General features: G+C 44.9%; 1 protein-coding gene and 1 non-coding gene across 2 annotated transcripts in view; both read right to left on the minus strand.

The window, feature by feature from the left end:
- The window catches only part of DISC1 (DISC1 scaffold protein), a 337105-nt gene that overhangs the window by 34766 nt on the left and 277276 nt on the right, over positions 1-25063 (minus strand). Inside the window, 1 exon segment of the mRNA XM_060033786.1 lies at positions 23490-23550. Within this exon segment, the coding sequence (XP_059889769.1) occupies positions 23490-23550 (61 nt within the window).
- On the minus strand, positions 9059-9185 carry LOC132440119 (small nucleolar RNA SNORA25). The gene has a single exon (XR_009522524.1). It is a non-coding gene; the product is annotated as a small nucleolar RNA SNORA25 (small nucleolar RNA).

Below are 25063 nucleotides of genomic sequence, written 5' to 3' on the forward strand. Positions count from 1 at the left end.
AGCCGGTATACGCCACGCTCATCCTCCATGCGTGGTCCCGCAGCATCTTGCCCACACCTCTGTTTTGACGTACATCCTAGATTGTAATCATCCACATACATTTGCTCCCTCCCAAAGCGAGGACGCCTTCAAGGTCAGAGCGTGCCCTTGATAAGTCAGTGAGTGAACAGACTTCTCCCAGGGTGAGCTGCAATCCGCCTTGTGCTTTCCTCAGGCCACCATCGAGGCTGGAAGAAATCAAAGCCCAGACCTCCCAGCGGGGCCTGCAGAACGGACGCCGCCAGCAGAAAGAGTAAGAAGACCTAAGAAGCCTTCCTCTCCTCTCAGGAGCCCACGCGCGTGCGCAGGGGCCTTGGTACCGATACCTCTCAGCTGCTCCCACCGCAGGTTATTCTAAACCCGCGGGCACCCTGGCCCTACACTGAGGAAGGAGAAAGCCAGAGAGCAGAGCGGTCCCACGAGGAGCAGGACAGCAAGGGCTGGTAAACGAGAGCTGCAGGGGTGAAGGGGCTGGAGAGATGACAAGTGTCTACCTTAAATGTACGAGATCAGGCATCAGAGTGAAGGTTAGTCCATGGAACGACCGAGCAGCAACACGGGTCAGCAAGGCGGGGGGGCCCATGGCCTCAGGGATCCACCAGGCACACCCCCAGATCCCCAGAGAGGGGTCTTACTGAAGTTCAGGGAACTGCACTCACTGAAATGCCCTGCACAATCTTGTGTGTGGGTGCATTTGCATGGAAATAGGGTCCACAGATTTCATGAGATTCTAAAAAAGCCTTGTGATTTTAAAAAAGAAAAAAAGGGATTAATGTGCATATGAATCACTTGGAGATCTTGTTAAAATGAAGTTGTGGTTCGCACGCAGGGGTGGGCCTGAGACTCTGCCCTCCAAGCAAATCTGGATGACTCTGATGTTACCGGTTCACAGCCCACACCTTGAGTAGCCGGCACCTGACTGGGGGCCCTACCTGCTGAAACCTAAAGCCTCCGGATGGCCACGCCGCCGGCACCCACAGGATTCAGTGTGACACTGACTGATCTGGATTTTAGCGCATGCGACAGGAAACGCCCGACACGAGACAAGCACAGACAGGTATTCCTGGCACGTCCTAAATGCCTCTGGAGTTTAGGACCAGCTCATCGTGAATCTGGAAGACCTAGAAGACTGCCTTCCATCACTGCTGAAGAAAGATAGCCTGGAGTCCCAGGTGTCTAGGCCCTTCTTGTTAGTTCAGAAGGAAATCCAGCAAAGAGAGAGTTTTCCCTCATTCTGGCTTTCACCAACCACCTCTGGGAAGCTGACAAGAAAAGCAAGGATGGTCGAGTGACCTCGTTTTGTTTATAGAGAACGTGCTGAATATCTATGCCTATGAAAGATCAGATTAAACCTTCCCGGGCAAGCTGAAGCCCGGCGGGCAGCAAGTTCCACTGGCAAACACTGGCCGTACAGAGCGCATCTTAGCCCTCTCGGCCTGGCTGGGCTTTCGGCCACCAAGCAGGGCACTGACGGCTGAGCCGTGCTGAGATCCCGTCCTGAGACAGGAAGTCTGCCGGGGAAAGTAGAAAGCCCAGGATCTGACAGCCAAATTGGGCATCAGCAGCTCCATCCCCAGTACACAGAGTATCCTAAAGGCTGAAATCCAAATTGGTCTAAAACTAGCACAATGAGAATATTTCCTTCCTTCCCTCCACCGGAGAGCAAAGCAGCTGACATCAATATCCTCCGGGCACAACTGACTTCTCCGAGTTTACATGGAAAGAACGATTACACAACTGCCCTTTCTCACCATCAGACCCACCGTCCCAGGAAAGAAGGAAGGGGAAGCAATTACACTGTTGCTGAAAACCCATAATGGATATGTGATTCCAATTATTAATGTGGAAAGAAAGAGACAGACTGCTGAGCTCCAAGCAACCACTAAGTGAATCTGCACGAGATTCCAAGAGGGGGATTAATGTTTTGTTTTCTTTTCATCTCTCAGCCAGTCATTGGAATGTGACCCCAAACTTTAAGCATGGCCTGTCACATCCTTATCAGTATTCACTGCCACTGCACTGTGGTCACATTATCTCCCCTGGATTCCCAAGTGACAGGTTCCTTGCCGTAGGGGATTGTTTTCTCTTTGCCTCCAAAGGGGAGGCGGGTGTGGCAGGGAACTGACTTGTCAGGTGCAGGAAATTAACTAGTTTTTAAGACAACAGAAAGACATTTTGTAGCAAATATTTACTTCTCTGTTTCTTTCCTACTGATATCGAACGTAGATTATCTAATTTGAAGGATGCCGGATTTACAATCCCTCTGAACAAAGGGATGTTATGGCTCATTCTAAAGAAATAATGCCGTCAATTCCTTCAGCCCCTGGTGAGAACACTACTGCCGCAGGAAGTACATTTGTCATAAAAGAATAGAATGGACACTGAGAGGTGCAGGTAGAGAGGAGAGTGTGAGATTCCTCTGACTTTATATGACACCCTGAAAGCCCGTTCCCCTATACCACTTACCTATCCATCGAATTTCCAATTACTATCTGGCTCAAGGTCCGTATAAACATGGCAGCTTCATCCAAAGTGGGCCATTAGAACTGGAGATCCCCAGGGGGGAAGGCTGGGAACAGGGATGCTGCGTGAGGAGGAGACCTGCGTGTATCACCCTCTCTGTGCCTGGTGGGGCTCTAGGCAGTTTTCACGCATTATTTCATTCTGTTGTACGATTTCACCATGAGGTGAGTATTACTACGATGATGCTCTCAACTTTACAGATCGGCGCTCAGAGACTCGAGCTTCTGTTGTTTGCTCAGTCGCCCGGCTAGCTAGTTGGAGGAGCCGAGACTGAATGCCATCCCGATGACAAAACCCACGACCTGATGGCGCCAGAGTCTCACTCATTTTATGAGAAATATTTAGTCTCCCTTCTCCACCTGGGAAACGCGATTTCCTACCCTATACCGAAACCAAACCAAACACACGGGGACTCGTTTGACTACTCTCAAATACACTGCCTAAGACCCACAAAGCCACTCTTACTCTTAGGTCATTTTTTGGTGGTAGATCTTTGCCCATTTTTTGTGCAGATCTAGGAACATTTCCCTTGAGATGACAAGAATAATCGTAGTTGTTGTAAATGGTGACAACATGGGCATTCATTATCATGGGCAAAACTGAGCATTTCCCTAGGCTGCCTGGCACAAAAACAAAGGTTTCAACTGAAAACTAGTTAAAAATTCTATATACATACACACACATGCACATATGTGTCATGAAACACTTTTTTATCGAATCCTTATTATTCTTTCCCGGACTCTAATATCCAGACTTTTTCAATAATAATAGCAATAATAATTATAATTATTATTATGTTATAAATAATATTATTATTGCAAATAGTAATAATAATGGCAACAAACATTTACTGAGCACGTGCCATCGCCGGTGAAAACAGGCTTCACGTATCTCATTTAATCTGTGCAACAGCTCTGTGAGGAACATTTCTATTCTATTTCTTTTTATAAACAAGAAAACTGAAACTTAGATTAAATAATTTCCCAGGGTCACTAAAGTAGAAAGGATAGAGGAGGCCTGGATTAGATCATGTGACCCAGAACCATCTTCTTGGCCGCGTATCGTCCTTCTTCCCAAACCCCCATCGGTCCGGGTCCTGGCCAGACACTGGCCCTGAACCGACAGCGTCTTCCAGCTCTTCATCCAGCTCATGTGCTACCTCTTCTTGCCACCTTCCCTTGACCCCCCTCCACGTGCAGAACCAGCGGGCACTACCACGCTGCCTTAAACCTCAAGAAGCAGCCGTGTCTCAGCCACAAGACAGGGCAGGTCTCCCTTCCCTGCCCACCCAGCCCGGTGTCGGGTGCACCGTGAATGCTACACATTCCCATCCCACAAGCCCATCCACGGGGACCATGGCTCTGTCCCCTCCCCACCCAACAGTGATGAGAGAAACATTGTCAAGATCTTCTGAGTGACATTTCTTCACACCCATAACAGTAATTTTGCACTTTCCCCCTTTTCTCTGGTTTTGTTATGCTCAAGGAGCCCCCAATCCATCAAACCACACTCAAAATGCTATTTTCTAGTATTTTAATCACATCACCCGATTTCTTCACCTTCCCCGCACATCCTGTTCTATGTGCCCTGGTACATGTGTCTTACTTTAAAAGTAATTAAAATGACAGCATTTATACAATATATAAAATAGAGGTGGCTGGTTTAATCACAGAAGGGTTGACTGCAAAGTTCTTTTAAGTACTTATCTCTCCTGACAGATTTATCTGTTTGTTCAAAGATCAGTAATGACTTGAGTCTGTCAGGCAGACTGGGGTCAGGCTGCTCAGGTTTGAATCCTGGCCCCGCCCCTCACAAGCATGTGACTGTGGGCAAGTGACTTCACCTCTCTATGCCTCGGTCACCCCGTCTGTAAAGCGGGGATAATGACAGCATCTGCCTCACTGGATTGTGAAGATAAAATGAGTTAAAATACATAAAGCGCTAAGAACAATGCCTGGGCGTGATGGGTACAACTACCAATACTTCTGCTGATATCACCGCCATCACCTGCATTACAAGGCCCTCCGTGATCAGGGCTCTGTGTGCCGGTTATGAGTTCACTGCCTCTCAGCTCCAAATCTATGCCTCACTGCCTGCTTGGCAAACATTTAGCTGGGCCCTTTAAAAAATTCTCCTTTGTCGGCAGAGGGAGGGGGGGAGACTTTCTAAGAGGAGGCAGTTTCCTTCCTTGTTCCAGTGTGCTCTCAGCAGCCTCCTGAGGGGATGGCTTGCCTAGACCCTGCCCCCAGCGCACACACAGCTGCTGCAGTGCCCAGCTCCCGGAGCACCTGTGGTTTCCCAATTCCCAGCTCTTGCCGTGGGGCTGGTGTCCCCAGCGCTCGGCTTCCGTGGCTTCTGCTGAACCAGGATGCTTCACACACAGCTTCCCCCGCGTCTGGCTCCTGCCGTGTGGACGGCTTCTCCTGCACAAGCCTCTGCCTCACGCACAGCTGCTCCGGCACCTGCGTGTCAGCGGCTCCCAGGAGCCAACCGTTTCCCTGCAAACTCCTTCAAGCCCTTCGTGAGCAGACTGCCTCTGGTGAGACAACTGCCCATGAATAATCTTCTTTGGAACCCTGGAAGGTGGGTCCCAGAAAGTTCCAGGTAGACGCCTGCCAGAAGGTGCACTGGTGCAGGACTCGGCACTCCAGACAGCATCGTCACGCCCTCTTTAAGGAGGTCTGCATCTTAGCCTGGGGGCAGGGGGTTCCCGATCTTAGCCCTGTGGGGGGTGGCTAAGTTCTCTTTACTTCTTCCTGGTGGATCCTCCATCACTCCAATCGTTTGTTGTAATGAATAATTCTTTTGTATTATGCTATCTGTGTTCAAGTTACTTGTTTGGGTTCTGTCTCCTGATTAGACCCTGACTGAAACACTCTCTGTCCTCATCTCCTTGCCCTTACTGGGAACCATCTGGTACCCTCAGCCTTCTTTTTGTTTCACGCTCTCCAAGTCGGTTCTTGTCTTAAGATTTTTTTTTCATTTTCCAGAATGTCCTGAAATGCCACCAAGCCTTCACATGGCTGCTTCCTCTGAGTCACTTTCCAGAGTTTGCAACCTGCAGTTTTCCAACCCAGGCCCTACAAACCTCAGTCACCATCCAGCACATGGGCCTGTTTCACTTTCTTCACAGCACTTATCACTGCATGAATTATCTTATTCTTTCTTCCGCCTCCTTCCCTAATTAAATGCAAGTTCCGTGACAGCAAAGACTGTGCTTGTATTGTTTACTACTAGAGCCCCAGGGAACAGTTGTCAGATATGAAAGCACTTGATAGAGAGTTGTATTAAAAAGATGAGAAGGAAGAATAAGAAAGGTTTAAAAAAAAAAAAGGAGGAACCTGGTTCCCAGCCATAATGAATTGCCCCTGATCTAATGAATTGCTTCCATCACCCATTCTCCCAGTCACTGCTGCCTCAAGTCCTGGAAGCACCACTGTCTGTTACTTCCCACACTCATAGATTATTTTCTTTAAATCTGTCCTTCCTTCTACTCTCTCTTCTCCTGTAGTTTCATCATTCTCCATACATCAGTCCCGTCTCTATGAACTCAGGACTTTATTAGCTCCATCGCCTCTTTACTGGCCTCTCTAATTCCAAGTTCCTTCTCTTTTTCAATCTATTCTGAATAGCGTTGACAACCAGTTTTTCTAAAACACTGCTTTTCATTGAGCCCTTCCCCTCTTCTTTACAGACCAGTCGTTACTTGTTTTATCCAGCTAAACGTATTTGTCTCCCTTCTAAGGCCCCCCTATGCTGGCTCTGTGCTGCGTGACAAGCTGCACTGCCCATCTAGGCACAGCAACCCTTCTGCCTGTTCACGCTGGTTCTCCCTGGCCCCATGAATAAGCCAGGCCACCCCCGTCCCAGAGCCCACTCACAGGGGCTCTCCCCGCTGAGATTCTGGAAGGGGGCAGCTCAAACTCTCCGCCCTACATTGGCAACCGTGGGATCACTTGATAATCTCCTGCTCTCACCTCCTCTACTCCAGAAAACATCTGAAACTTTTTAATATAAACCTATGCTGTCTTTTCCTCATCTTATCAAAAGAAACGCGTAAGCTCCTCAGTTCTCTGAGGCTTCAGGTAAGGCATTGAACAAGTATGGGGAACGATGAATGATGAACAACTGATAGCCTCCTGGTTGAGGATCGATGTGAGTTCTCGGACCTGGAAAACCTGCCTTGCGGTAGTCTAAGATCCTGTCCCGCTAGCAGGCTCTAAGAGACTCATCTGACCCAAGTCACAGTCTTTATCATCATTCACGTGTTCAATCTAATATGACACACTTTACATGTACCTCGTATAAAAATTTTTCTTTGGAAAAAAAACAGAAGTGAGAATTTTTCACAAAGGTTTTTGTTCTGTTTAAAGGTCCTCCTCCTGTCTATTTTCATCCTGTGTATGTTTTGTATTTTCCTTCTTTCAAAAGTGTTAAGAAAAAAGACTTTCTTTGGGAAGAGCTACATCTTTCCGCACACTTCCACCCCTGGAAACAAGGACCCGAGGAAAGAACACAGGTATCTGTTAGGTAAGGGTGTCAGTCCCATCAGTTCAATAATTCAAGGCTCTTGAGCAAAGAGAAATTAATTTTTAAATTTGCCATATAACAAAAACAGGTGGAAAACAACAAAATGCCCTTCAATGAAATATGTTAAGCAAATTGTAATATGTGTACTTATTGAATGTTAATTACTATTAAAACCGTGGTTAGAATTGTCATGTAGTAACATAGAAAAATATTTTGACAAGCCACCTGGTTAAAAAAAAAATGGTATTTCCAGAATCAGTATTTGCAATTAATTATAACTGTTGTGAGTCCTGGGAGATCTTGGGGGTGGTACAAGCTAAGTACGAGGAAGAAAATAAAAATGTCAGCACAGAATGGGTCTCAAACAGAGCTCTGCAAAGTTGAAATCTAGAGAGGAGTCTGGCTCCCAGCCCTTTAGGGCTTGACCCCTTTCTGATTAAATGGACTGCTGGCTTAACACTACAATATGTGGGTTCTATTTCTTATTCTCAGGAAATTTTACATTCACAAGTCATCTTGGCAGGTGTAGAACAGCGTGTGTAGTGCTGCACCTTTCGTCTAAGAGAGGATATAAATATATATGGCTATGTCGTTAAAAAGCAGTGGAAGGATAAAGCAAAATTGAATTTAAATGGTTTCCTGTAGGAGAAAGTCAGGAAAAGGCTGAAGAGAGGGAAAGACAGCTATACTTTTCTGATTGCACCTTGTTTTGTACATTTAACTTTGAACCATAAAGTTTGTGTTATATATTTGTTTGTGTTGCTAAAAGAAGTAACCACTCACTTTGTTTTACAGCAGAAACGAACACACCATTGTAAAGCACTTATACCCCAATAAAGATGTTAAAAAAAAAAAAGAAGAAGCAACCACTAAAATAAAAGGCAAAATAATAGAGGTGAGCCTACTGGGCGTTGAGCTAACTATGCATTGAGTTGATGGTTGAACTACACCCAGGGGAGTTAATTAAAGTGACTTTAAACCTCTGTAATTTAACTGTGCATCCCTGGTGGGATATATCCTAAGAACACACAAAAAGAACTGCAAAGAAGTCTTAGGTTGTTTTCAGTTACCATATTATTAATAAAAATGTCAGTATTATTATTCTGAAACCATACACAAAATGCATATACCAAATATAATATAATATATATACACGTATATATAGTCAGATATACTACGTACATGTAATCAAATATATTTCATAGTAGAGATAGATAAATATATAGATAGGTATAGAATTCTTTTAATGATATAAGGAATAAAATTTTTCAGCATAAGAGAAAAGAAATACCTGTATAAAATCAAAGAAGTAAAACTATGTAACCCTGAATTTGAACTGGAAATAACGGTGTGAATCTGTGATATAATTTGTCTGAAAAAAAAATCCTAGCTCTGTCTACTGAAAAGTTCAAAAATAATGATAATCCAGTAGCTGTGAGCAACCCCAGGGCCCAGTCTGTGGTCTCTAAGTATAATTTCCTACTAAAAATAATAAGAGCTCCTTGCAGAAAATGCTGATTCTAGATCTGGGCCATGAAATGTGCAAGATGAGCCTGAAACATCTTGTTCAATCAGAAAACAAGGAAGCATTTAGGTTGATGTTAAAAGATTCAGGGGCCAATTTGAAAGGGATCTCTGCCAAAGATGGGAAAATTTGAAAAAGAACACTTTCTGCAAAGAATTGAAACATAGCAAACATGTTAAAAATCCATGACTTCATAATGCTACACGCGCACACACACACACACACTCTTTCTGTTCACCTTTAGAGGATTCTAGAAAACCAATTATTATTCTGAAACAGGTGCATAAAGAGAAAGAATCAAACATTTCTTTCTTTTGTAGATCATAACTCAGGACAATTAAATAGATGTTGAAGGAAACTTTGTTTTTAAACTCTGAGACATTTACTTACTTTCTCACATCACGAATCATGGATTATTATGAGTGAAACTGAGTGTCTGTATCTTTCATCTCTTCAGGAAAGCAGCACTACTGAGTGCCTGTGACATCCTATGGAGAATTTTAATCTTTGGTCATAGCATTAAGAGCTCCCGGTCTCACAAACCCACAGACCCTCTTGGAAATAACCTGAAGAAATTTTTTTTCTTATAAAAGAATTTTATGTAAAAAAGTTATGACTGTGATGGAATTAGAATATAACTATTTCACAATCCACGAATGAAATAATAAGTCTAGTCAATAATGACCAATTTAGGTATAAAAAGCTGATGGAAAATCTGATACAAAGAGGGCAGGTCTCCCAGTTGAACCCAACAACCAATCTCAACACCACAGGAGAGAAAGAACAGATGATATTGGCTTCCTTATGTAGACAGTAACAACGCTATCAGTGGAGCACTGTGACAATAAAATCAAACCTCAGTGTAATCAAACCTATAGATCGAACTACCAGTTTATAGGAAATACATGGGAAAAAGAAACATGTCGATGAGCACAAGGACACAAGTAGCCAAACTCTGTAGGACAAAAATACTGGTTAATTCAACAACAAGAAAGTGAAGTAAAAGGAGTAGGAACCCGTAGGTTAAAGAGTCCTGACACATTTCTTGATGTGAATAAGCCACGTGTCAACATGAAATTAGGAGACAATTTGGGAAAGTTGGATATCTGATGATAGGAAGAAAGTCTTGTTAATGTTTTTAGGTGTGATAATGGTATGACCTTTATTTTTTTTAAGTCTTTATCTTTTTGAAGATATGTGTTGACATATTCATGGGTTAAATAAAATGAGATTCACTTCAAAATATTCCTGTGGGGGGCAGGGTGGATGTGGTAGGCTGAATAACGGCTCCCCAAAGATGTCCGTGCCTTAATATTCAGGACCCATGAATGTTACCTTATATGGCAAAGGGGACTTTACAGATATAATTAAGTTCAGGATTTGGGGATGGGGAGATTACCCTGGATTTTCTGGTCCGCCCAATGACGTCATCCAATGGTCCTTGTGAGAGGGAGGGAGCAGGGTCAGAGTCAGAGGAGAAGGTGATGCAGAAGCAGAGACTGGAGTGATGTGCTCTGAAGATGGAGAAAGAGGCCACGAGCCAAGGGTCACAGCTGGCCACTAGCAGCTGAAGAAGCTCATGAAGCAGATCCTGCCCTGGAGCCTCCAGAAGGAAGCAGCCCTGCCAACACCTTGACTGTAGCCCAGTGAGACCCACATCAGACCTCTGGACTCCAGAACTGGAAGACAGTAGATCTGTGTTGTTTCAAGTTGTTCACGGCTCTCTGTTTCAGCAGTGATAGGAAACTAGTACAGTGGGGAAGTGGAGGGGAGTACAGCTGCAATCAGTCCAGCCATGTACTGAAAATTGTTGAATTGGTGAGATGTGCACATGGGGGCTCCTTATAAGTTCTCTAGTTTTGCATGTGTTTGAAAATTTCCACAATAATTTGGATTTTTTTAAATAACGTCTTACTAAGGGAATTTAAATCAAAAAGTTCATTCTTAAGACACAGTTTTCAAGTTTCGTACCTCTGTCCCACACCCAACTCCAGAACGTTGTGGTAACGTTAGTCTTGGAGAACGAGGCGCTGAGGGGGTTTGAGACAGACAGATTACAGGTCCCTGGGGCACCTGAGGGAAGGTGCTTGATCTCTGCCAGCCTCAGCCCCCTTATATATTCAGATAATCACAAAGCCTGAAGCTCACTGGCTGGTTGGGAGGCTTCAGTGAAATAATCCATTTAAAGTGTTTCGTGGATTACCTGCATACAATATCTCTTAATAAGGGTCAGCTACTGATATATATCAGCATTGCATGTCATTCCTACAAACATTTGAAGAACGTCTCCAGTCAGTCTCAATCCTAATTATCACAATCCTCTAAAGTGTATCTGTGAGAAAAGACACATGCACCCCAATATTCATTGCAACACTATTCACAATAGCCAAGACATGGAAGCACCCTAAATGTCCATCGACAGAGGAAAGGATAAAGATGTGGTATATATACACAATGGAATATTACTCAGCCATTAAGAAGAATGAAATAATGCCATTTGCAGCAACATGGATGGACCTAGAGATGACCCTACTAAGCGAAGTAAATCAGAAAGAGAAAGACAAATATCATACGATATCAGTTATATGTGGGATCTAAAATATGACACAAATGAACGTATCTATGAAACAGAAACAGACTCACAGCATTGAGAACAGACTTGTGGTTGCCAAGGGGGAGGAGAGGCTGGGGGAGGGAAGGATGGGGAGGTTGGGGTTCACAAATGCAAACTATTACATATAAGATGGATAAACAACAAGGTCCTACTGTAGAGCACAGGGAACTATATTCAATACCCTGTGATAAACCATAATGGAAAAGAATATGAAAAAAGAATATATATATATGTATAACTGAGTCACTCTGCTGTACAGCAGAAATTAACACAACATTGTAAATCACCTATACTTCAATAAAATTTAAAAAACAAAAAAGAAGCACCCCTAAAAGGCCCTGTTGGGTGATGAATGAGAGCTACAAAATTATCTTTTGAGGCTTAGCATAGAATGCAATCACAGAAAATTCTTCCAGCTCAAGAAATGGCATCTTTACATTAGCAGCCACAGAAGGAAAGAACTGCTTTCCTCCCTGAGGTGTCTGTGATCAGGGATTTAGAATCCACCCTGGGGTGAGCTCCCTGATAGAAGGGGACAGAGCACAGCACAGAGAGCGTCTGCAACTCAGTGCTTGCCGCTTTGCAGCTAATGTTTGCACAGCTGCTGTACGACTCAGGGTGCTGGCAGGGAGGGATGCGGGGTCGGGGAGTGAGGAGGAGAAAAGGAGCAAAAATGAGTCGCAGACAATGTTGTGTGTAATATTTCGTCTACCCTACATTTGCCAAGGATGCTGCAGACCTGTCACCTCACTTTACGTGAGCTAAGAGCACTGAGCGGAGTCTTAAAAATGACTGCACACTGAAAGTGAGCATCGGAGAAATTCCAGGAGGAGCTCTGCTTCTATTAATCATGCGTCTGAAGCTAACAGGTTCATCCCATGTTAGCAAATTAAACTATCACACAATCTTGACAACGCTTCCTTAAATCGTTAAACGTCTTCTCATTTTAATTAATGACAAATTGGATGTCTACCTGCTGGGGTTTCCATTGATACAGCAATTAATTTTTCCTTAAGATTTCTCAACTCCCTGCCAAAATGCATCAAAAACACTCAAGCTATATGGTTTCTCTTGAGCTTGTAAAAATCATCTTAGGGCTTCCCTGGTGGTGCAGTGGTTGGGAGTCCGCCTGCCGATGCAGGGGACACGGGTTCGTGCCCCGGTCCGGGAAGATCCCATATGCCGTGGAGCGGCTGGGCCCATGAGCCATGGCCACTGAGCCTGCGCATCCGGAGCCTGTGCTCCGCAACGGGAGAGGCCACAACAGTGAGAGGCCCGCGTAACGCAAAAAAATAATAATAATAATAAAAAAATCATCTTAGTTTGGACATTCCGTATTGATTAGTCATTATCGCCTTTTTAAGATGTGACAGGCCCCTTGAAACAGGCACATCGTGAAGCACACTGGCATATCTGGGGGACAAGGGCACACGGGCCCCCAGAGCACAGTGGACAGAACGTCCACTCGACGGCCTCCCCAAGTCCAGGTTTACATAGTAATTGCAATGGAATGGCTTTCCACCACCTAAACCAAACGGAGAAAGAAAGAGGAATCCCTGGGCATCTTGCCAGACCTCAGGCCTCCTTAAATATTGGTTGATTTCTTAATTGATCTCAGTGGGCAGAATGATCATATCATTGCTTTAAAACACACGCTTTGGGAGGAACTGGACAAACCACAGGGGAGTCTGTTAGCAGAGCCTTCTGTTTTAATAGTCAATCTCCTATTTGCTATTAGACAAGATCACGGCCATCTTTTTTATTTTTCAGGCCATCTTTTCAGAACAGCCCCACGTCCGATGAAGGGTTGAAATATCAGTGACAGAAAATGATGCCAGATGACCAAGACCTTTGGTCCACACTTTTAGTTCTGATGCTGCAGTCAAAAATCTGTCTTCTCACATACAGATGGCCAACAGGCACATAAAGATATGCTCAATACCACAAATTATTGGAGAAACGCAAATCAAAACTGCAGTGAGGTGTCACCTCTCACTGGTCAGAAAGTCTACAAATAATAAATGCTGGAGAGGGTGTGGAGAAAAGGGAGCCCTCCTACACTATTGGTGGGAATGTAAATTGGTACAGTCACTATGGAGAACAGTATGGAGGTTCCTTACTAGAGTTACCATATGACCCAGCAAAACAGAGTTACCATATGACCCAGCAATCCCACTCCTGGGCATATATCTGGACAAAATTATAATTCAAAAAGGTACCTACACCCCTATGTTCATAGCAGCACTATTTACAATAGCCAAGACATGGAAGCAACCTAAATGCCCATCGACAGATGAGTGGATAAAGGAGATGTGGTACGGATATGCGATGGAATCCTACTCAGCCATAAAAAAGATTGAAATCATGCTATTTGCAGCAACATGGATGGACCTAGAGATTATCATATTAAGTGAAGTCAGACAGAGAAAGAAAAATATCATATGATATCACTTTATGTGGAATCTAAGAAAAAAGGATACAAATGAACTTATTTACAAAACAGAAATAGACTAACAGACATAGAAAACAAACACATAGTTACCAAAGGGGAAAGTGGGGGAGGGATAAATCAGGAACTTGGGATTAACAGATACACACTACTATATACAAAATAGATAACCAATAAGGACCTACTGTACAGCACAGGGAACTATAGTCAATATCTTGTAATAATATATAATGGAAAAGAATCTGAAAATGAATATATATATATATAACTGAATCAATTTGCTATACACCTGAAACTAACACATTGTAAATCAACTATGTTCCGGAAACTATACTCATCATTAACTGAACATTTCAGGGGAAAAAGTTATTTCTGAGTAAAAATTCATTACTAGAGTTCTTACACAATGGAAAGTATTGTAGTGAACGGTAGCGCAAATGCAGACCTCCAAAGTTTATTATAAATTCTACCATTCACATAAACTTTTTCAAACATTACTTAGTTTTATATACGTATCAGTCATACTTAATGTCTAGAATAGAAAACGGCTGTGGTGGTGACTCTAATCCCTATACAAATGTTACCAATATTTTCCCTACCCTTGTTTTTCCTTCTTTTTTTTTCCTACTTTCTAAATTCATGCCATCTTCTTGTATTTTATGTATTATTTTTCTGTAAGTATGTATTTTTATATGTTTAACCATTATTATTTTAAGTATACTGAAGGATTTTCCGTTATAAGATGAAATAAGATTAAAAATGAAATGTGAACAATCAATGGTTACATATTAAATTAATGGTTATGTAGACCTTTGTAGAATTAACCGCTTTAAGATTTCTTATCAGTTTGAATTTCAAAATAGTATGGTATTTTAGATCCTTGTTTCCCCTGGAAAATTAGACAGTATAGCCAAATTGCTTCAATATTCAAAAGTGGGAAAATCTAACAACGAATATTTTCACAAAGGCTTTCGTGTACATGATGTGTAGGATCAATTTATCCAGTTTCAGAAGGAAATGTGGACTTGCGGCAAAAGACCAACAATGGATGAAGCCACAGTATCTCCTGGGTGGAAGGACTGAGCCCTGAGTGGGCAATTGAGGTGAGAAGGCAGAACAGGGACATGAAAGGAAAATTCATGTCCCAAGACAGTGCGATCAAAGGGCAGGCGAGAAGCAGATGGGAGACAGGACAGGAGCCAGAGGACAGAGAAGTCCCTGTGGGCTATACCTCCTCAACAGAGTCTGAAAGGACAGACAGGAGTCAACCCAGTAGAGAGATGGCTTATCGGGAGGGGATGAAAAGGGCTGATGTACTTCCAGCCTCTGCATCCTAAACGTCTCCTTCTGCTAATGAGACAGAGACAGAGAGAGACAGAGAGACAGAGAGACGGAAAGAGAGAGATAGAGACAGAGAGAGACAGAGAGACAGAAAGACAGAGAGAGATGGAAAGACAGAGATGGAGACAGAGAGACAGAGTGACAGAGACAGAGAGACACACACAGAGAGAGACAGAGAGAGAGACAGGGAGAGAGACAGAGAGAGCTGGCACAAATACAAATAGCTCCCAGCTGAGAACAGAGGTGAACGCAGGAGGGTCACGCCAAACAGAGGAGGGAAAAGAAAGAAGCTGAGAATCTGCTTTTCTGAGACGCAGAGGAAGAAAAAACAGGGCTGAGGCTGTGAAGACGGGGTGAGCGAGGCTCTGGGCTCCCAGAGAAGCAGCGGGGTCTGGGGAGGTACTAACGTGTCTGGCTCGTGCCTCCTAAGAGGGGAGAAGGGACGCCTGGGTCAGCAGCAAAACCATACAATAAAAATGCGGAAAACAGAAGCAGGTGTCCGCCCGCGCTTGGTCGGTTATCTCCTGGCCGCCATTTCTTATAGTCACTTCCCCCGGCAGCTTTCGAAATAAGGTCAATGTGGGTTGTCCCAGGTGCACCGAAACATCGAAATCGCCTAGCATAATTCAGAATAAAGAACATTCTATATGGGATCCCAAAGAATTCTAGTCATCGTTAAACTCCTGTTGGGGTGCTGGCGAGCAGCCTCCAGGCTGCCGGGAAGCACAGCTCGGTCAAGTTTGGAATGTACCCCTGGGAGAAGCAGCCTCCCGGGCTTTCAGCTGTTATGCCTTTAAGGGCCACACACCCGAACAAGGCTTGCGAATTCTGGCCTGAAGTTACCAATAGCTCCACGCTGTAAACTCCCTCTCCCCCGTGCCTTTTGTAACTCTGCCCATTCCCTCTTCATGTCTCTGCCTCTTTCATCTTCTTTGTGCGTGAGTGCCAACTCTTCTGTTAGACAATGAACTCCTTTTTTTTCCTCTGTGGACGTGATGACAAAGACAGCTGCCGCATAGGCTGGTCACACGCTGCACGTGACATCTGATTCAGTCATCGCAAAATAAGCGAGTGTTAATGTCAGCATTGTCTCATCAGTGAGAAAATTACAGCCACGCGCTCTGATTTTTGTTTCACAAATTGTATGCATGTACTACTATACACATATATAAAACAGGTTCAAGGACAAACCTTAAATGAGTGAAATGAAAAAGTAAAGCAGAAATTCTAAAATGTTCTTCCCACATCCTAGTGGACCGCCTCGTAGGCAGCTGCCTTGGAAACTAGTGTTCCAGGGACCCCATCTTCAGCCCTCATTCCCATCTTCCTGAGATCGTGGGCAGTTGGTCATCAACACTTGCTTGTAGGCATGACTGACCGGCTCCAGGTGCCTTCGGTGACGGGACAGACCTTGACCTCTGAGGCACACTCTGGGCAGCGCACTGCTCCCACTCTAGACGGCACGTCCTCTGGGCAGAGAAACGGTGCCTTAGTTTCTTGATGTCATCCATATGGTACACTGTGCCGACTTAGACAGAAGGTCAGGACAGCACTGCCCAACGAGTACTCTCAACTCCAGGAAGCTGTGTGCCTCTCAGCCCTCGCTGGCTTCTGGGCTGAAGGCAAAGCCGTCCAGACAGACCAGCTGGGAAGGTGATGGTGCCCAGGCAGCAGCCATCACGGCTCTCCCTCCCTGCTTACACCCCGCTGGTCACTGAGCAGTGAGTCCCCTGACCTACCATTTCCTGGCAGGCTGTCCATATTGAAACTGCAAGATAATGAGAAACTAAACATTAATTTAAAAAAAAAAAAGAACAAAATCACCTTTAGAAAAATATATGTCTCTAAGTAAATTTCAGGTAAGACCAATGAGTTTTTAATAGTTTCCTCTAAAGCCTTATAAGAAGACCTCTGAGAAAGTCTCTATTTCTATAGTCAAAACAGACTTTAATGATTTTTCTGTTTTCTTTTCTGATTATGAAAGTATGATGCACATTCCAAAAAAAAACTCGCTTGAGAAATACAGAAGAGCACAAAGAAACAGAAATCACCTATAATCCACTAAACTGTGCCTATAGTTTGTGGCAGTTTTTATGTTTAACCTTAGAAAAAATGCTAGGAAAAAAAAAGAGAAATTTTCCCATCAGTCATGCATACAAGAGACTCTGTGAGTTTAAATGGAGCCTTAGGGTGGAGGGCTTGGTGCCCACGAGCCAGAGATGTGAGCTGGCCATTAGACAGTAATAAATTTCTCCGGTACAATGGTTAGATACAAGATATAACATAGGATCAGTAAACAGTGTAACCCATCTACAAGCCTTTTGCATATTCCTTTTGCCTCTTTGAGAAAAGTGGCTACCAGAGGATACGAATACTTGAGAAAATAAATACCACATCTTCTATATACAACGGAATATTACTCAGCCATAAAAAAGAATGCAATTCTGCCGTTTGCAAAATGTGTAGACCTGGGGGGTATTATGCTTAGTGATTTAAGTCAGACAGAGAAAGATAAATACCATATGTTTTCACTTTTATGTGGAATCTAAAAAATAAAACAAGTGAACAAATATAACCAAAAAATAATAATAATTGAAAAAACAGAAATTCAAGCAAGGTTCAGCTGTAAGGAAAAATGAGCAGGGCCAAAATATCATGCTTAAGTACTACCTCCAGAAACAATAAACCTCGGGGGTAAGAAGAAGTGGAGAAAGCTCTTCAAGAGTAGATTTTTTTTTCCCTTTTCTATTATATCCCACTGAGATCTGATGTCAAGACAAATGGATTTCTGGAGCATTACATCTTCTTAGGCTGCCTTGACTTTTTGAATCAAACAGTTGAAAATAACATTTCAAGATACAATGGCTATTTATCCATTCATTCTTTTTTTTTTTTTGCGGTACGCGGGCCTCTCACTGTTGTGGCCTCTCCCGTTGCGGAGCACAGGCTCCGGACGCGCAGGCTCAGCGGCCATGGCTCACGGGCCCAGCCGCTCCACGGCGTGTGGGATCTTCCTGGACCGGGGCATGAACCCGCGTCCCCTGCATCGGCAGGTGGACTCTCAACCACTGCGCCACCAGGGAAGCCCTATCCATTCATTCTTGCATTAAATATAATTTTATTGAAATTGTGCCAGACAGCATGCCAGCCACTTGGTACACAGAGCAAGTGAGCATCCTCAAGGATCTCGCAGTCCAACGGAAGCAGACAGAAGTCAGTGCAACAGACTGTTGTCAGTGGCTCCTACTGTGAGAACCAAGAAGGAAGCAGGAGGAAACCAGAGAGGCTTTGTAGAGAAGATACGGTGCTGAGCCGTGAGGTGAGCGTGCACCCAGGAGCTGGGAAGGGGAGGGCTCCCCAAAGGAGCTGCTGGGGGTGTGAATTAAGGAACTGAAAGCACAGGCTAGTCTGGGGCACCGGGCACCCAGTGAGGGAGGGGACCCCAGAGACGAGGTGGCAGTAGGCTGGAGCCCCTTCACGGGGAGCCTGGGGGCCTGATGAGGACTGTGGGGTTTATGGTGGACGCAAAGGAGCCTAGAAGGATTGTAAGCAGGACGGTAACGAAGTCGTCCTGGCTGCAGGGGAACAGTGCGCTGAAACCGCGTGAGCCCAGAAGGAGGGAGGCTGTAAGACGCTTTACTGACTCAAGTCCAAGGTAGCAGCGGCGGGAATGGAAAGGAAAGCAACGAGGGAGTGGGTCTGTGGAATGATCACGACCCTGTAACTGACCGCAGCCACCCTCCGGGCTCTCTGGCTGTAGATAAGGGGAAGGCGGGACATCCCTGAAACGGGGGGGAAACATCCACAAATCCCAACTCCTTTGTAGAAACGAGGAGAAGCAACGTACATGCATCTAACTTACAACTTGGATTATTTTTTCCATCGGTTCATTTTCTTCTTGAGAACAAGGTGTATTTGCCAGAGGTCTGTTGCTTCTCTGCCCCTCCCTGATAGACAGATAATAAGCCAGCTTCTCCCCAGCCTCTAAGTCACTCCCTGATCGTAAGTCTGGATGTAAAGGAGAGAACGTCACCTCCTCCCGATCCATGAACTTCCATTCAATGCCTTGTTACTGAAGGGGAATTTTCCATTGGGACCGACACATATACACTATTGATAGTATGTATAAAATAGACAACTAGGGGCTTCCCTGGTGGCGCGGTGGTTGAGAGTCCGCCTGCCGATGCAGGGGACGCGGGTTCGTGCCCCGGTCCGGGAGGATCCCACATGCCACGGAGCGGCTGGGCCCGTGAGCCACAGCCGCTGACCCTGCGCGTCCGGAGTCTGTGCTCCGCAACGGGAGAGGCCACAGCAGTGAGAGGCCCCCGTACCAAAAAAATAAATAAATAAAATAAAATAGACAACTAATGAAACATACTGTAGAGCACAGGGAACTCTACTCAGTGCTCTGTGGTGACCTAAATGGGAAGGAAACCTGAGAAAGAGGGAGGGGATATGTGTATACGGAGAGCTGATTCACTTTGCCGTACAGCAGAAACTAACACAACATGGTAAAGCAGCTCTACTCCAACAAAAATTAATTTTAAAAAGGGGAATTTTCAAAATAAATAGAGTAACTGTGAAATGTTTATTTTTCAATTGCAAGTTTGTGTGTTTATACATGTGGAAGTGGATGTATACATGCATAGGTGTATGTATGTCTATATTTATTCTCCTGTATAAGAAATAAAGAGTTTATGGGTGTGATTTACAAATAACGATTTTACTATTGATCTATTTACAATTATACTTGACTGAATAGATACCCTGAGTACATAAAATAACATAATTGAGATATTTTTAAGTACATCAAATATTTGGCAGCCTTAACATTGTTTGATAGCAAATAAAATCATGGTTTTAAAAATCAGGTTTTATAAAAACCTTTTTGACGAACATTCAAACTTAGAGGGAAATTTCCTTTTTTATATAACTCAGATTACTAAAAGGCAAATCTTTGTTTACTATATACTAGAAGCCCCTATTTAATATCTGCCCACTTTTTTGTTCCGTACCGTGCAGGAGATCCTTCTGAGCTGCTGATAGCATCAGTTACTTCTTAATTTCTAATTCATTTGACTTTTTTGATAGAGAGGGAGACACTGAACCCACCCCAGTTTGTCTCAGTACTTGAGTCTCCAGGTCTCAACAAAGATATTGTTGTCATTTAGATTTGTCTCCAAAATCATGACTGGCCAGATCTAAAGCTCGCCGTGGCACTGATGATCAAGTGTGTCCTCAACAACTTTCTAACGGGAAATAAGCATTTTATTCGATTCTCAGCAACTCTCCTTCTCAACCCCCGTAAGGCCCAGCGATGCTCCAGACAGCACAAATAAGTAACAAAGATCTTCATCGGCATCTATCACCTTGCTTTCGTCAACATCTCGCAATATTAATTGAGCAGCTACCATGATGCCAACCACCAAGGGCTAAAAACTGGTTTTGTGTTTTAAGATGTTGATCCTCTTGAAAAGAAACATGACTGAGGCAGCATCGTGCCACCGGCCTGCTGGGGAGGGCAGTTCTGTCCCAGGAAGGAGAGCCCGACACTCACCACACTTCCGCCGCCTCCAGGCTGGCCTCCCGCTCCAAGGCAGCAATAACCCCCCTGCGTGCACCTCAGGGCGCAGCAGTTCCCAGCCTCTGTCTGCCCTGCTACCCACGGCCCAGGGGTTACAGAGCCTGCTGCCTTATCTCCTCTCTATTTGGGTGGTTTCAGCACAGCAATTCAAACAAATCTGGGCCAGACCTCCTCACAGCTTGAAACAGCAATGGAAAGAGCCCTCAGGAAGTAGCCTGGAGGATGGGCCAGCCACCATCCTGGTCCCCGGAGACTGTTGACGGATCCCAAGTAACGAACGTTTGTGAGTCACGCAACCACACTGGCTGGAGAGGTGATGGAAATGAGACCGGGCTGTCTACAGATTGGCTGCATTCATTCAGTCATCTATTCAATCATTCATTCAGCAAATATTGTTTGTCACCTACCCTGTTCAGACCTATCAAATCACTGAGGATACATCCTGAACAAGACAGACATAATCTTCCACACCTGACGTGAAGCACTTTGAAAGCAAGAGGAATAATTCAGTGCAAGCACATGACTCAGTCCTGGGGAGTCATGGAAGGCTTCAAAGAGAAGACACCTAAAACTTGAAGGATGCACGAGGCTTAGACACATGGAGGGCTGGTCAGGGCTGAGCTGGGAGAGGCCCCCAGGGGCACATGGCAAGGGAGAGGTGAAAGCCCGCACATCCATGCACGGGCCAGCGCGCCGTGGGGAAGGACACTGGCCCGTCTCAGGCCGTAGCATCGGACCTCCTGAAGATTACTCCAGATCGCTAAATATTGGGTTGCACCGTAAACGAGTGCCATCTTTCTAGGTCGAAATGGTCTGATATCAGTAGTTTCACACGGTTCAACCTAATACTTCCCAGAACAATAATCCCTTGACCATTTTCCCCTCTAAATGAGTTTCTCTCTCGAAAAAAGCCACAGTGGCATTGAGAAACATACGAGAATCAGTAGGACTGGAGCAGGGCAGTGACGGGTGGTGATGGTTGATTCCGAAGGACCCACAGAGGCCACGTGGAAGAACGCATGAGCTGCAGTGGGACATTTAGGCTTTATCCTTCAGGGGATGGGGATGCACAACGACCAGATTTGCACTTTAAGATGCTCACTGGAGATCACCTGGAGAATGGAATGGAAAGGGCAACACTGTACGGAGAAAAATGGAGAAAGCAGCCCTCACGGTCATTCAGTGAGAGAAGACAGACCTGCCCTAGCGTGGTGAACGCAGGTGGGCTGGAGGATGCTTGCAGGGGCCTAAGTGGCAGGACTACAGACTGACTCCAAGGGGGAGATGAGGGAAAGCGCAGTGAACCTGAGTCCTGGTTCCACACAGGCACCAGATGGGAGGGCCTCAACAGGTGGGGGGGGGGTGGCATTCCCTGGACTGCATACACAGCACAGGGGCCTGGCTTGGAGGGGAAAGGATGAGTTCTGGGCATGACTGTTCAGCCAGCTCTGACGATCAGGACAGCAAAGATCAGAAGCAGCAGGAGGTGAAGGGGACGAAGGTTTGCTGACAGCTGACTATGAGGGTGCTCTATATACAGTGGATAATAAAAGGCACACACCTGGAAGGTAGGTACCCACCCTTCTGTTTCACAGATCAAGAAATTGAAGGTGAATGCTTACCTGAGGTTAGGTAGCTGATAAGTGATAGAGCTGCTATTTAAAGGGGAACTTCTCTACCTATACCCACGTCTCACAGCTCCAACCTGCCACCCACTCACCTAACAGAACGCAGGGCGTGTGGGATGCTTACGGCTAAAACACGGTAAGCAGAGTTCAGATCAAGAGGGATGTGCAGAAACCTGCCCCAGCAGAACACGCGGTAGAGGAGGACACCAGCCTCCGGGCAGTGCCCCTGACCCAGCTGAGCGCCCTACTTTCTAAGGAGGAGAGACATTTCCTTAGAGGATGCCTCTTACCTGCAAGCCCTCTCACCCCACACCTGCTCCAGGCCACCTTCGTTGAGGTTCCTCCCCACATCTAGGGCACAGGGCTCAGGGCAATACCAGTCAGTGGTTGGAAGAACTTGCTTTCCAAGCATTAGAATCAACCCTGCAGCACCTCACCTGCTCTGTAGAGCAGAGCTCAGCTAGGCAGCTCCCCTTAATATCTCTTAAGGGAGAAGCGGTATTTTAGCCGATGGCGTTACCCTGGCAGACAAAGGTTTAAGGCATAGCCTGTTTAAAGAGTTATTTAACAATTTCCAAAGCAGTAGCAAAACGTTTTCCATAGAGCTAAACGCGTCCCAGGGAGCAACGCACATAGTACATTTTCCTACTTTCCTTAATTAGGAACAGATCCTGGTGGCTGGGATTTATTTTCACGAGTACCCGTCCACAAAAACCAGAAACACCTTGACACGATGCAGCAGCCCTAATGTTTCTCAAACCTGAATTCCTAATCGGGTTTAAAAAAAAAGGCACAAGGATTTTTCACCCTTGTTTTGATTCAGGATTCAAAACAGAATCTAAGATGTGCATTCTTATATTGTTCTAAAACGTAGATAAGCTGGGTCAAAACCCATGACATCCACTTCAGACATTTCAAAGAAGAGAAAGACAGACCAAGGCATGAATTCTGAATTTAACATACCAAGGAAGATTCTTCTTCCTCTTAGGAAACATGAAAACAATCTTGTGATCTCCCCAGACGCTTTTCAACATCTTAATCTACTTACTTTTTATAAAAAGAGAAAAGCTCTGGGAGATGTCTGTACGGCACCTGCTTCTTCTGTAACAGGATTCAGAGGACTCCTTTTTTGTGTTTTTCTTTGTTAATTTATTGTAGAAATTGGCTAGCCTTTTTCTTTGCTTTCACCAAATTCTGATATAATAAAGAATCCAGACGTGCCATGGAGTCTGTAATGAAGAAGTTACCATCCCTACCTGTGCAGTTTATCCTCAAGCATTTCCATGTACTTCATAGTATTCACCTTCACACTGGTTTCTGCAAAACAAAAATCCAAAATTGATGCAACTGGAGTCAGAGATGGAACAAAACCCAGAACTGCTCAACTAAAAGCCCAAACCCGAAGGATCACAGTTGAGCCGCTAGTAATGATAACATCCCATGTTTGGAAAACACTCGAATCCATTGGACGGCTTGCCTGGAGGGATGCGTTGGAAGGGGTCTGAGGCCTCCAGGCACTGCCGGAGTCGGAGGAGCCGGGGAGCGAGGGTATGATGCCTTTCACTACGTGTTTTCAAAGGCAGCTTACCCGGTGTCTGGCGTGGATCCCGTTGTGCTCTGTGCCCCTCACCTTTCCCACCTGGTAGCCAAAGGCTTGGGAGTTTGGGAGTTTGGGAAAGAGTGAGAGAGAGAAGAACACCCCATCCTGTGGTTTAACCAGAGAACCTCACCAATGCTAGCTGAGGATTACAGACCCTTCCGTTGAAAAACAAACAGGAAGCGGATGCAGCCAGTGAGCTGACATCAACTACTCAGCTCCCAAAGCTGTGAGATCAGCTTCCGCTAGAGGTAAACTCAGTGCCTCATAACCACCGAACACTGAAGGAATAGATGACTCTTATGGCCCAATGGGTCAAAGAGGCACTTTGCTAATGTAGAAGAGATCTGGTACCTTTAGGACAAGCTCTGACACCCTCTGTTTCCTCCTCCTGTGAGGGGTGAAAGTGCCTTGGTCTGCAGGTGATCCCGAACGAGGTGTGACTTCCAGCCCCAGAAGAGCGGCCGGCAGAGATGCCTCTGGAGGATGGTGGCGGTAACCTATTGATGCTGTTCCCTTTCTGTCCTCACCGGTATTACGGCCATTGTGATATTTACCATTCTTTTTATTCCAACCTTCATTCTCAAAGGTAATTTGTGCTGAAGGGCTCGTGAACACCCAAAAGTTGGGGTACATGGAAAGCATGCTGCCTGGCTCTCAGCCCTGAGTGTCTGCCTGGGGGACACTCAGGACCCCACCTTGGTCAACATGTATGTGTGGGGTGAGGGACAGGGGCTGTATTGGAAACTGGAAAAAGTACCTTGAAATGCCTCATCAAGAAACCAAATATTCCCAGGAACTACAGTACTTCATTGATCCCCTTTTGGGAAATACTGCTCTAAGAATACAAAAGCCAAACTGATGACCTTTCCGATGGGGGAAAACACACCTTATCAATGCATCAGTAAGACTACTATTAAAAGGCTATGATTAAACTGATTATTCTGCTTCAGTTGGAGTCACATGAAGTTATTTAATAAGGCACTGTAATTAATTTTCAAGAATAATTAAGCTACTCTTAATCCACACTCTCAGACCACTCTGTTTTGTTTTCATCAGAACATTTACCACTACCTGTTTCTTTTTTGTTTATATGTTTTTTATTGTCTATTTATTCCCACTACAAGGTAAGCTCCGTAAGAACTGGGATGCTGTTGGTCTTACTCAATGCTGTACCTCCAGTACTTTGAATAGCATTTGTCTGTACTAGTTTCTCAACAAATGTTGACAGAA

Source organism: Delphinus delphis, chromosome 16, assembly GCF_949987515.2.
Source record: "Delphinus delphis chromosome 16, mDelDel1.2, whole genome shotgun sequence".
In the NCBI taxonomy this organism is placed as follows: domain Eukaryota; kingdom Metazoa; phylum Chordata; class Mammalia; order Artiodactyla; family Delphinidae; genus Delphinus; species Delphinus delphis.